At 35.4% G+C, this 12,972-nt stretch overlaps 1 protein-coding gene across 2 annotated transcripts in view; it reads left to right on the forward strand.

Annotated features, from left to right (window-relative positions):
• LOC138315140 (centrosomal protein of 192 kDa-like) overlaps positions 1-12,972 on the forward strand; it is a 54,306-nt gene that overhangs the window by 37,899 nt on the left and 3,435 nt on the right. For both annotated transcript variants that reach the window (XM_069255924.1, XM_069255925.1), the window contains 16 exons: positions 575-657; positions 1,995-2,116; positions 5,492-5,595; positions 6,179-6,362; positions 6,856-6,977; positions 7,884-7,944; positions 8,167-8,232; positions 8,399-8,504; positions 8,782-8,974; positions 9,706-9,785; positions 9,928-10,006; positions 10,210-10,226; positions 10,669-10,788; positions 11,075-11,262; positions 12,029-12,212; positions 12,885-12,943. In XM_069255924.1, the coding sequence (XP_069112025.1) occupies positions 575-657; positions 1,995-2,116; positions 5,492-5,595; positions 6,179-6,362; positions 6,856-6,977; positions 7,884-7,944; positions 8,167-8,232; positions 8,399-8,504; positions 8,782-8,974; positions 9,706-9,785; positions 9,928-10,006; positions 10,210-10,226; positions 10,669-10,788; positions 11,075-11,262; positions 12,029-12,212; positions 12,885-12,943 (1,768 nt within the window). The remainder of the gene's footprint in view (positions 1-574; positions 658-1,994; positions 2,117-5,491; positions 5,596-6,178; positions 6,363-6,855; positions 6,978-7,883; positions 7,945-8,166; positions 8,233-8,398; positions 8,505-8,781; positions 8,975-9,705; positions 9,786-9,927; positions 10,007-10,209; positions 10,227-10,668; positions 10,789-11,074; positions 11,263-12,028; positions 12,213-12,884; positions 12,944-12,972) is intronic.

The raw sequence follows: 12,972 nt of genomic DNA on the forward strand, positions 1-12,972 counted from the left end.
GTAAGTGGAGGCTTATCGATGGAGTAAATTTGTCATTAATCTATAAAAAAAAAGCTGAAACTTTATTTATTCTACATTGATTGCTGTATAAGATATATAACTTACCATATTGACGCTCAAGGTATTTTCTCAGGGATATATTTTCAGGATTTCATTAGAAATTGCTATGATCACGCAAATTTAATATGCAAATTATTTAGACATGGTTCATTCATATAAAACTGAGTGCTAGATTACAAAATTTGTGTTTTACATAATCACAAAAATTTTAATCACATAAATAACCATCTATACAGTATACAAAACAGTTTCAATGGCCTGGATGTAAGTGTGGGAGAGCTCATTGAGTTCAGAGGACTCTATGGAAATTATGGAGAAATGATCGAGCAGGTGACCCCTAACCTTATCATGTCAATGCTTAGTGAAAGGGATATGACTTAACCATCACGAAACTTGACCACCGCTATTGTCAGCTTTTCTGTGAATATAATCAAAATTATAAATGGACATTAAATTAAGTTCTATAATATTTGTAAAAGTTGAATACAAGGTGTAATCCATTCGTATGTTTCAGATCTTCAATGTAAACAGTTTCTTGTTGCTGGTCGAGTTTTAGTGGATCCTAATGAATTTGTACTGGGTGTTCAGGACACACGGGTAAGTAATATAAGACTCTTTCATATGTGGATATGAAGGATAGGGATTTTCTACCCGAGGGTCACAAAATGTAGTAAAACCCGAGGCTTGCCTAGGGTTTTGCACCATTTTGTGATCCCGAGGGTAGAATATCCCTATCCTTCATATCCACTTATGAAAGAGTATTTTTCTTTCATATCTCGATGTTTTATTGCAATTTTACAACTATAATATCCTGCCATTTTGAATTAAATTCGAAGAAATCCACGACTGAAAGTCAAGTTTTTATACATGAAAAATTACGTGATATTTTCAACAAAATCCCGTTTTTTGCATCAAGTTTGTGAAAAAAAGTTAAAATTTTACCGAGTTAATAGAAATTCTGTTGACGCCGTGACGTCACAAGGCTTTATTGCATGGGTAGCCATGCAATACAGCCTCAGGCGACATGAGTGTATTTCCCTAGATCAGCCAGTATTACACCCGTAGGTATGAAAGAAAGGACATTCTTTCATACCTACGGGTGTAATACTGGCTGGTCTAGGGCAATACACTCATGCCGCCTTAGGCTGTATTGCATGGCTACCCATGCAATAAAGCTTCATGACGTCACAGCGTCAATAAATTTCTATTTCCTCGGTAAAATTTTAACATTTTTATTTTTTTTCACAAACTTGACTGGTTTTACTATAAAAGATGCAAACAACAGAATTTAAGTTGAAATATCAAGTAATTTTTTATGTATGAAAAATTGACTCTCAACTGTAGATTTCTTCAAATTTATTTCAAAATGGTGGGATATCATTGTTGTAAAATTGCAATAAAATGTCGAGGTATGAAAGAAAAATACTCTTTATATCCTTCATATCCACATATTAAAGAGTCTTATAATATCCACTCTTTTTATGCTCCTTCACGTTCTTGTTAATACCAGCCTTTCCTTTTTTGGTCTGAACCACCATTGATTCTTGCTGAATTTTGTCTGATATCTACATTACACCGGTATCTTTTTCTGTCCTAAGCTAGCACCGAGATTGACTTTTAAGGCCTCTAACTGAAATCACTTTCAAAAATATATTTTGTTCAATTTGATTTGTCATCACAAAATCCTACTGTGGGTAACAATTCAGGTTGACAATCAAACAGAGGCTTCTGATTGGTCAACTATAATTTTGATAAATACTATGGCAGCGATAGTTTTGTGGCCAAAAAAAACAAAAGGATATTTAGCAGCTTCTATTTGGTAAAATATTTGATCAAAGTTTAAATATTTTATCTATTGGAATAATTTTCACATTTGCCAAGGCGTTTATGGGGAAGAGCTATGTTTATAACAATGTGTATTTGTATTGATACAGACTGTAGTGATCATGCTGAACGCCACCCACAGAGAAAGTGCCCTGTGTCTCGACCACAAAAGTATGGTTGGAGTTGTCACCTTCTTGTATGGTGATGAAATCAGTCGACAGAAATTGAGAAGGTATGTCAAGTATTCTACTTAAAATATTGATATATCTGAGGTTCAAAGTGAGCAAACATTTCTGTAGGATCTGAGGTTCAAAGTTAGTTAACATTTCTGTAGGATCTGAGGTTCAAAGTTTGTTAACATTTCTGTAGGATCTGAGGTTAGTTAACATTTCTGTAGGATCTGAGGTTCATAGTTAGTTAACATTTCTGTAGGATCTGAGGTTAGTTAACATTTCTGTAGGATCAGAGGTTCAAAGTAAGTTAACATTTCTGTAGGATCAGAGGTTCAAAGTAAGTTAACATTTTTGTAGAATCTGAGGTTCAAAGTTAGTTAACATTTCTGTAGGATCAGAGGTTGAAAGTAAGTTAACGTTTCTGCAGGATCTGAGGTTCAAAGTAATTTAACATTTCTGTAGGATCTGAGGTTTAAAGTTAGTTAACATTTCCGTAGGATCTGAGGTTCAAAGTTAGTTTTCATTTCTGTTGGATCTGAGGTTCCATATTGGTTAACATTTCTGTTGGATCTGAGGTTCCATATTGGTGAGGTTCCATATTGGTTAACAGTCTGAGGTTCCATATTGGTTAACATTTCTGTAGGATCTGAGGTTCAAAGTTAGTTAACATTTCTGTAGGATCTGAGGTTCAAAGTTAGTTAACATTTCTGTAGGATTTAAAATTTATATTAAAGATGCTCCACCGCCGACAGAGCATAAATGATATTCATCATTCGAACAATAATTTGTGTTTTATCGTGTATATATATATGCTTAATTAACACAAAAAATAATATAAAACAATTTATTTTGCCTTTGGTGCATGCACAATCAGTACTTCATTTCATATAGGGTATATTGCCACAGATTTTTTTCGGGATGCAATTAATTATTTTTCATATTTTTAACTTAAGTAAAATTAGAAAGTAAAATTAGAAGCTCAAACTTTTCAATGGTGGTAATGGTGTAAAGTAAGTAACTTTTGTAACAGAAGAAAACTACTATATCGTCTGGTCCTGTTTTTGATAGTGAAAAAATACTATTTGTCAGCGGTGGAGCATCTTTAACCTATTCTAACTACCGCCTATGCTGTATGATGTAAAATTTGAAAAATTTGTAATCTGGATGCTTTTTTCTGGATTATTGAGGATCCAATGTATATTAAAGTAATATTTCTCTGCATTGATTCAAGTTTTGTGAGTACTTCTCTGGGCTATATACCGGTACGTTACGTTCACAAATAAACATATTTGAAACTGTAAATGCCTTAAGTAGATGTTTTAGGTAATGATTGTATTAAGTTAGAATCTACGAGTGCAGAAACGATCTGCATCAATGACGAATATCTTTGCCGATGCATATAAAAAATGACAAGCCGTACGAACACTAAAACGTGTTGAAGTGTTCATGGAAACAAATATCGGCGTATTTTGTTGAAAATAGCCTCCGATTAAATATAAGCACTGTTCACATTTCGTAGTTATTGATAATTAAATCACCCGTGAATTAACTTTAATTAAATGACAAAAATAACAAGCACACAAACAGTTCTTTACTACGTGATTTTTCTATGCCGATAAAATAAACAAAAAAGTTCCGATACAAAGTCATTTTGGTGATATTTTTAGCCCACCATCATCAGATGGTGGGCTATTCAAATCGCTTTTTGTCCGTGGTCCGTCCGTGGTCCGTCCGTCCTTCCGTCCGTCCTTCCGTCCGTCCGTCCGTTAACAATTCTTGTTATCGCTATTTCTCAGAAAGCACTGAAGGGATCTTTCTCAAATTTCATATGTAGGTTCCCCTAGGGCCCTAGTTGTGCATATTGCATTTTGGGACCAATCGGTCAACAAGATGGCCGCCAGGCAGCCATCTTGGATTTTGATACTTAAAGTTTGTTATCGCTATTTCTCAGAAAGTACTGAAGGGATCTTTCTCAAATTTCATATGTAGATTCCCCTAGGGCCCTAGGTGTGCATATTGCATTTTGGGACCAATCGGTTAACAAGATGGCCGCCAGGCAGCCATCTTGGATTTTGATACTTAAAGTTTGTTATCGCTATTTCTCAGAAAGTACTGAAGGGATCTTTCTCAAATTTCATATGTAGGTTCCCCTAGGGCCCTAGTTGTGCATATTGCATTTTGGGACCAATCGGTTAACAAGATGGCCGCCAGGCAGCCATCTTGGATTTTAATACTTAAAGTTTGTTATCGCTATTTCTCAGAAAGTACTAAAGGGATCTTTCTCAAATTTCATATGTAGGTTCCCCTAGGGCCCTAGTTGTGCATATTGCATTTTGGGACCAATCGGTTAACAAGATGGCCGCCAGGCAGCCATCTTGGATTTTAATACTTAAAGTTTGTTATCGCTATTTCTCAGAAAGTACTGAAGGGATCTTTCTCAAATTTCATATGTAGGTTCCCCTAGGGCCCTAGTTGTGCATAATGCGTTTTTTGGATCGATCGGTCAACAAAATGGCCACCAGGCAGCCATCTTGGATTTTGATAGTTAAAGATTAATATCGCTATTTCTCACAAAGTACTGAAGGGATCTTTCTCATATTTCATATGTAGGTTTCCCTAGGGCTCTTGTTGTGCATAATGCGTTTTTGGATCGATCGGTCAACAAAATGGCCGCCAGGCTGCCATCTTGGAATTTGATAGTTAAAGTTTGTTATCGCTATTTCTCACAAAGTACTGAAGGGATCTTTCTCATATTTCATATGTAGGTTTCCCTAGGGCTCTTGTTGTGCATAATGCGTTTTTGGATCGATCGGTCAACAAAATGGCCGCCAGGCTGCCATCTTGGAATTTGATAGTTAAAGTTTGTTATCACTATTTCTCAGAAAGTATTGAATGAATCTGTCTCAAATTTCATATATAGGTTCCTCTATGGCCCTAGTTGTGCATATTTCGATTTGGGACCGATCGATTTACAAGATGGCCGCCAAGGAGCCATCTTGGATTTTGATAGTTGAAGTTTGTTACTGCTATTTCTCAGAAAGTACTGAAGCGATCTGTCTCAAATTTTATATGTAGTATGTTTGCAAAAGTTTGAAAAGCAGAGAAAAGATCCCTCTTTCCATTGTCAGACATAGATCATTCTTTGGTGGGCGCCAAGATCCCTCTGGGATCTCTTGTTAATTACTCCATTGCTCAAATCCATCATCCAGAAAACTAAAAAATAGTTCGGGGGTCTTATTTGCAGACATCCCCCCTAAGTCTGAAAATGTGTCAAAATAGGTGGGGGGTCTTATTTGCGGGAGGGGTCTTATTTGCGGTGAAATACTTCTCTGGGCTATATAGATTTGGTAATGTGTATCATAGGTTCAAATTTGGTATTGTTTTCTATGAGGTGTTGACCGTGTAATATTAATTTTCCATCTTTTACCTTACAGGGCAGTGGAGCATTCCAAGCCAGTATCAACAACTGAGGATGTGGTATTGAAAACAATAAATTTCTGTAACCACTATTTGGATGAAGAGGAGTATGTACCAACAGGTAAGATTATGGGACCAAATACTTGGTGGAAATTTAGAGGGACATATATATTTACAGATGGTACTAATTTTAATGGTGGCCGGTGGAAAGTTAGAGGGACATATATATTTACAGATGGTACTAATTTTAATGGTGGCCAGTGGAAAGTTAGAGGGACATATATATTTACAGATGGTACTAATTTTAATGGTGGCCAGTGGAAAGTTAGAGGGACATATATATCTACAGATGGTACTAATTTTAATGGTGGCCACCTCTAATTTTAGTCTCTTTTAGATTATGATGGTTCTATTCAATTGGACTGTGAACAAGTTTGATAAATAATTGTACACAGAAATTAGTTGGTTTATAAATAATAAAAGGTGATATTGTATGGTAACATAGATGTGTTCATTATGATTTTCACAATGTCAAAAATTAGGAGAAATAGGGATGTTTAATTGGATATAACAATGTATAAAACATAGATGCTGTTGTAAATTAGCAACATTGTTAACAAGCCCTCCATATCCAATTCTCACAATTGATTTCATTGGTCAGATACCTAGATGACTAGTTTACGTAGTGTTACTGTTGGTTACAGATGAATTGGTAATGGCCATGCAAAAAGACACAGACCTATTCTTCTCCTCCATGCAGCGTGTAAAGGTGTCCCTTATAGGGGAACCAGCACATGTTGTAGAGACGGTGACGCCCGCGATACACAGACCATTGAGAACACTCGACCTACAATCCCTGGAGCCTCGCTATAACATCACACAGAAAAGGTATGGAAACTCTAACATTCAACTGGCTAGTTGGTGAAATGACTCTCCACTGTTATCATATATTACGCAGGAAATCCTGCATTTCTTTGGTGTTGTAGCCTCATCTTAGGCCATCGGTATATATTTTCTGATGTTATTAATGTTTTAAGAAACCTTTATGTTTTGCTAAGGAAAGGTAGTGGGCCTTTAAACTTAAGTAAAGGATAATTGTGAATAAAAATCACCATTCTGGCTTAAATAAGATATCCTGAGCTCAGCTCAATTTGCGCTCTTTTGATAACAGAAGTCTTTTCAGAAGATCTTCCACCTTATATATGGAAGATCTATCAGAAGCAGAAGAGCTTTAAATATTTGAAATCGACTGACAGGAAGTTAAAGTCTAGAAATAGAAGAGGGAAAATCATGTTAGACTCAGGCTAATCTTTTCATGTTGTTTTAAGTGTCAGCTTAACGGCTCAGTTGATCTATCTGAGTTTTCTATGTGACTTTCCAGGGACTCAACTTCCATGCGCCATACCATGCCCGAGATGCCAGCACCAGTATTTTACAGTGAGACCGACAAGGACCATTGGGCCCTACAGCCAGAACAAATCATCCTCTATGTTCCAAACAAACGTAGGAACTCATGTGAATTAATTAGGATATGTTATAAACGTTTCTAACCACTTTCATTTCATTGGTGAATTAGGATATATTATAACCATTTCTAACCACTTTCATTTCATTGGTGAATTAGGATATATTATAACCGTTTCTAACCACTTTCATTTCAATGGTGAATTAGGATATATTATAACCGTTTGAACCACTTTCATTTCAATGGTGAATTAGGATATATATTATAACCGTTTGAACCACTTTCATTTCAATGGTGAATTAGGATATATATTATAACCGTTTGAACCACTTTCATTTCAATGGTGAATTAGGATATATTATAACCATTTCCAACCAGTTTCATTTCATTGGTTAATTAGGATATATTATAAACGTTTCCAACCACTTTCATTTCATTGATGAATTAGGATATATTATAACCATTTTTAACCACTTTCATTTCATTGGTGAATTAGGATATATTATAACCGTTTCTAACCACTTTCATTTCATTGGTGAATTAGGATATATCATAACCATTTCTAACCACTTTCATTTCAATGGTGAATTAGGATATATTATAACCGTTTTCTAACCACTTTCATTTCAATGGTGAATTAGGATATATTATAACCGTTTGAACCACTTTCATTTCAATGGTGAATTAGGATATATTATAACCATTTCCAACCTCTTTCATTTCATAGATGATGTTGAATTCTACAGTTTGAAAAATCTGAAACATCTTCTAACTTATTAAAAAAAAATTGGGGAGGGTTGTGTGTGTGTGTGCTTACAGCATGTTACCTATGTCCTCTTGTTGCGCCAACTATTAGACCAACCTTCAACTTGAATACATATGAATACATGAAATATATATTATATATAACATATAATAATTATGATACTTGTTTTATTGTACAGGGGATGAAAAGCTCCAAATCCAAAAATTTGTGATTACAAACTTTCTGAACAGGAAAATGACGTAAGTACAATTGGATATGGTTTATCTAATAATTTACTATAATGATTTCAGCATATTAGGAACTGTCAGAGTTGATTGATTAATTAAGCTTAACCTCATTGTTATAACCAAGTCCTTTTATCATGTTCCATTATGACACATATTATTGTTATGACTGTATGTTTAAGTGATGATCTTTTCTTTGTTTATCATTTCCTTTCATACATCTCGATTTCCTTATAGGTATGAGCTGTCATGGCCAGCACACTGGATAAAGATAACCCCGGAAAAAGGCACAGTTGAATCAAAGTAAATAAAATCTAAGTTTATGTGATACAAAGATAAATAAATCCTTCCATTGTAAACTTTCTTGAAATCATGTAAAGGAATGTTTGAGAAATCAACATATTGAGTGTATTTATGTATGTACGGTGGTACACTACCATGAGTCTGTATGTCCAATTGGTTTTTCCAGGAGTAGCAGCACAGTGTGTCTGAGTCCTAGTGCCGCAATGTTTCAGAGCTTTGATCAACTTCCCTGGAGTGGCAAAATACTAATCAACTGTGACAACCAGTACAAGGTATGTTCTGTCAAAGGATTGTACAGGAAATTTCTATTTCCCACATAATTTATAATGTATAATGAGTTCCATTGTAAACTGGACTACACTAGCAGCAGTTTCATCTTTCTAGGACTCATCAGTGATATTAGGCAGTTTTGTCATAGGACTTGTCAATGATGTTGATCTTTCCATTTAAATGTTTATGTTTTAAGAAATATTTAATTACAAAACTATGAATATTAAGCAGTTATTTTGCTGGATGGAATGATTTGATGGTATTGTGTAAAATTCACAGGAACTTCTTGTTCAAATACGAAATGACCTTGTCCTGGATGGCAGTTCATTGGTCAGCAACAACACACTTGTGCCGCTTTCTGCTACACTGCCCACTCCATTAGCTATAAATGGGTCACATGACATGCCAGCTGGACTGCAGGCCTTGACAACAACGATAACATTCCCACCAACAAAAGTTGGAGAACAATCAGGTACACATGACTTGGCATCTTTACTTTGACAAATGTTTGGGAACAATATTCAAGAAGTTTGAGAATCAGCAAAGTAGGGGAAAAATCAAATTGCACAGTGTTAACAGTGTAAACAAGGCAAATTGTTCTATTTGAACTTATCTTGGTTGTTTTACTCAACACAACTAGCTGTACAGAAATGAAACCAAGGTTTGGTCACTTTTAATACACAAGGAATAGGTAAATAACTTTCACATTAGGCAACATGGTATCAGAGTACTATGATACAAATATGGATAATATAACAAGAAATGACCAAATGGCAGCTTCTGCTGGATAATTGTTGTAACCCATTTTGCCATTTAGACTCTTCGAAATGTAGGTTCTTGTATTTATGTGATAAAAAATTATCTTAAATTTGTTAATTTCATATCCGATTTCATGAAATCTGTAAATTTATGTTAATTTCATATCCGATTTCATGAAATCTTTAAATTTATGTTAATTTCATATCTGATTTCATGAAATAAGTCTTAAATTTTCATATGAAATGAACACTCTCCTTATGGGTAGGTATTGATTGTTATGCCTGTGTTTGTGAGTATAATGTCATGTGTCTCAAAAAAAAAGGCTTAAAATCCACTCGGACACTCATGACATAATAATTGATATCTATCCGCAAGTGTTGATAACCCTGTAATACACTGTTGGTATTAATGCAAACTTAACTTGGCTGTACATGTACTCGACAGAATCGTATATAGACCTGATCAACTACTCCAGACACACAACCAAATGGATTCTGTCTTCCTTCGCTCCACCGTACGTCAAGGTTAGTATATATTTAAATTTTAGTTGAGATATATTATCGTTTTATTCAGAGCTATTTGAATTTGTATTGTATTGAATGAAAGATATGTATGGAATAGAACGTTCTAGAGGTATATTTAGAGCTTGTTGATTTTGCATTTCAGGGAGCAGACAATTCCAAAGATGTGTTCAGAGCCACATATAAGGTGTTTGAGTTTGCTGAGAAACGTGGACAGGTTGTTGGGCATCATTTCAATATGGACCCATACTTGACCATAATTTGTATGGTGGGTGTCAACTGTGAAGCAGAGAATGTGCCAAATTCCTTTCTTGCATTTATTTTCAGAAATCTCTGTACAGATTTGATAACATGTTGGCATTTTCCTTTGTCTTATGGGTTATGGTTATTATATGCTGTTTTTAGGGTCTTTTTGCGACATGTTGGTGGCACCAGGAAGCAAAGGTATATTCTATAGTTTTACTGTAGTAACCCCAACTATATAATATTCATATTTCATACTCTACAGTAAATTTTAGGCATCATTTCAGTATGGACCCATGCTTGACCATAATTTGTATGGGTGGGTGTCAACTGTGAAGCAGAGAATGTGCCAAATTCCTTTCTTGCATTTATTTTCAGAAATCTCAGAAAAATGAACAGATTTGATAAATGTTTGGCATTTTCCTTTGTCTGTCTCTTTAGGGTCTTTTTGCGACACTTGTTGATGATGGTTTTGCACAAACATTTCAAAATTATTTCTAAAAATGTAGTGTAAATATTCAAATTCCTACATGTATCTGGATACAACCGTGATTTTTTGTAACAAAAAAAAAAAAAAAATTTCCAGGATATACTGTGAGTAAATAACGTACAACCTTTTTCATTGTTTTTGTTTCTGCTTCAGCTTCAAGTACAATTCATACCAAGATCTAAAGGGATGTTCTCTCAGCACTGGGATATTCAGTCTTCATCAGAGAAACCTAACAAATCCAACAACACTCTGCGTGTACAGCTGTGTGGGGAGGTAGGCCATGGGCAACATAACTCATCAACAACATACAATTTGCTTGACATGAAAACCATCTAGCTTGCCAAAACTTTCATCATTTGTTATTTATATAAAAAAAAGAAGAGTGAAAAAGAGAAAATAGAGAAAAGCATTTTGTCTTGCATAGAATCTGATATTAAATTGATTTGTGGCCGGATGCAACACAAATCTTATCTAGATTTTCTTGTATTGTTAAACTTTGGTTTAAGTGTAACAGTTTTACATGGATTAAAAGAAGATATAATTGTTACATTATTTGAAGGGTTTGGAGAAGGAGGGATCAGGCGTACCGGGTACTGTCAGCAGAGACATCACATCAGACACTAGAAGTATTGTGCCAACACAGAGATTTTCAGCGACTGCAGACTCATTTAAATCATTGAGTACCACAGGAAAGTCGTCTCTGTCACCAAAGATGGAATCGCGGAGCAGGAGCAGATCCACTCGTAGGTAAGTATTTATATTGAAAGGTTAACATGGTTTTATTTATTCCACTCCATCAAAGACTCTGCTTTGAACAACAACAGAGACATGCTAGCACACACACAAACTGTGTGTTCCATTTGCAGATTCGCACCAGTTGTACTAAAGTGATACGGCACAGACAAATGGAACGCGTTGGGATGTTTCCATGATGGCGGCACCCATATGAAAGATACGCATCGAATATACAAGCCAAGTGTTTCCAATGTTAACAATAGCATGGATATAAAAGTAATACCTCAACAGTTTTGGCATACATCAAAATAAATAATCCATGTAATTTCATGTAATTTTATGTATACTCTTTGATTTGTTTTTTAACAAAGAAAACATTTTGGTGACAAATGAAAAATCTCTGGTCTGCCATCTTGGATACAAGTGACACGCTTCTGAAAAGGAACCACTTGTACCAGTACAGTTCTTCTGGTACGGCGCGTTCCATTTGAGATACAGCAGATTCGTATCGATACAACTGGTATGAATCAGCAAAGAGAAAATAGAGTACACAGTACATGTACCGTAATTCGGACAACAATATCGTGTATTGAACTGAAAGGAAATATAGCATGGTTCAACTATGCCGCGGTAAACTGTATCACCCCTACTAAATGTTAATTGTAACTTTGGTTGGTACCAGCACATTCATTGAATAAGTATTGTTCTGGGTGTCAGATTTCGGGTTAATTTTGTGTTACTTTTAATGATAAACACTAATTAAGAATACTTTGTATAGATCCGACAAGGACCAGAAGCTGGATAGATCCAACAAGGACCAGAAGCCAGATAGACCTGACAAGGACCATAGGCCAGTTGTGCTGAAGGATCACGGCAGTGATATCCAGTTCCGTAGCTGTAGACCTAATGCTACTGTTGTCTGCAAAATCAATCTTAAAAACGAGTCCAACACAACACACACTGTGAGTGTTTAACTGTTTTGGTTTTGTTGTTTGATTTGAAAGTCTCGATTCAAGTTTTGATTCAAATTGCTAAGTTATTTTCTGGACCATATGTCTGTATAACGTTGCTCTTAAAATCTACTGAGGTTGCTAATGACTGACACATATATATTAGATGTCGAGTTGGTAGATCTGGAATTTTTGCCTCACCACTTAAGAATTAACAAATCCAATGCATTTATAGAAATGAACCTTGATTTCCTGCAATGTTACACAATGTAACTCATAGTTCCTTTTACATTAGGCTGTGAACCTATGTTAGTGCAGTCAAATTTTAGTCTGATTTTGAACGTGATGATGAATTTGTCATTGCTCATATACAGAAGTTGGTTTGTTAATGTCATACTGCAAAGGCCTGCAAAGATTTCCTTTGAAGACTATAGAGAGAGCGACACCCAACTTCAAAGTCACACAGCCAACCACAGTGTACCGTTATACGGCTCTTTTGATGTACATCAACCGACTAGATTACCTGTTCTGTTCTGTTGCCTCCAGTTTTACTATGAGATAGTTCAGGGTTGTAGAGATCGTAAGTCATCGGAACCCTGGAGTATCCAGGATGGAATAAGCATGACCTAGATATATACTGTTCACCACATATACATATTATATGTTAATTGTTGTTTGTTGCAGATCGAGATCAAACAGCTCTCACTACCGTTTAGTTCCAAATACACCAACATAACTGTTCGGTAGGTAACAACAGACAAAATAGTAACCA

The sequence above is a fragment of the Argopecten irradians genome, chromosome 2 (genome assembly GCF_041381155.1).
Source record: "Argopecten irradians isolate NY chromosome 2, Ai_NY, whole genome shotgun sequence".
NCBI lineage: Eukaryota > Metazoa > Mollusca > Bivalvia > Pectinida > Pectinidae > Argopecten > Argopecten irradians.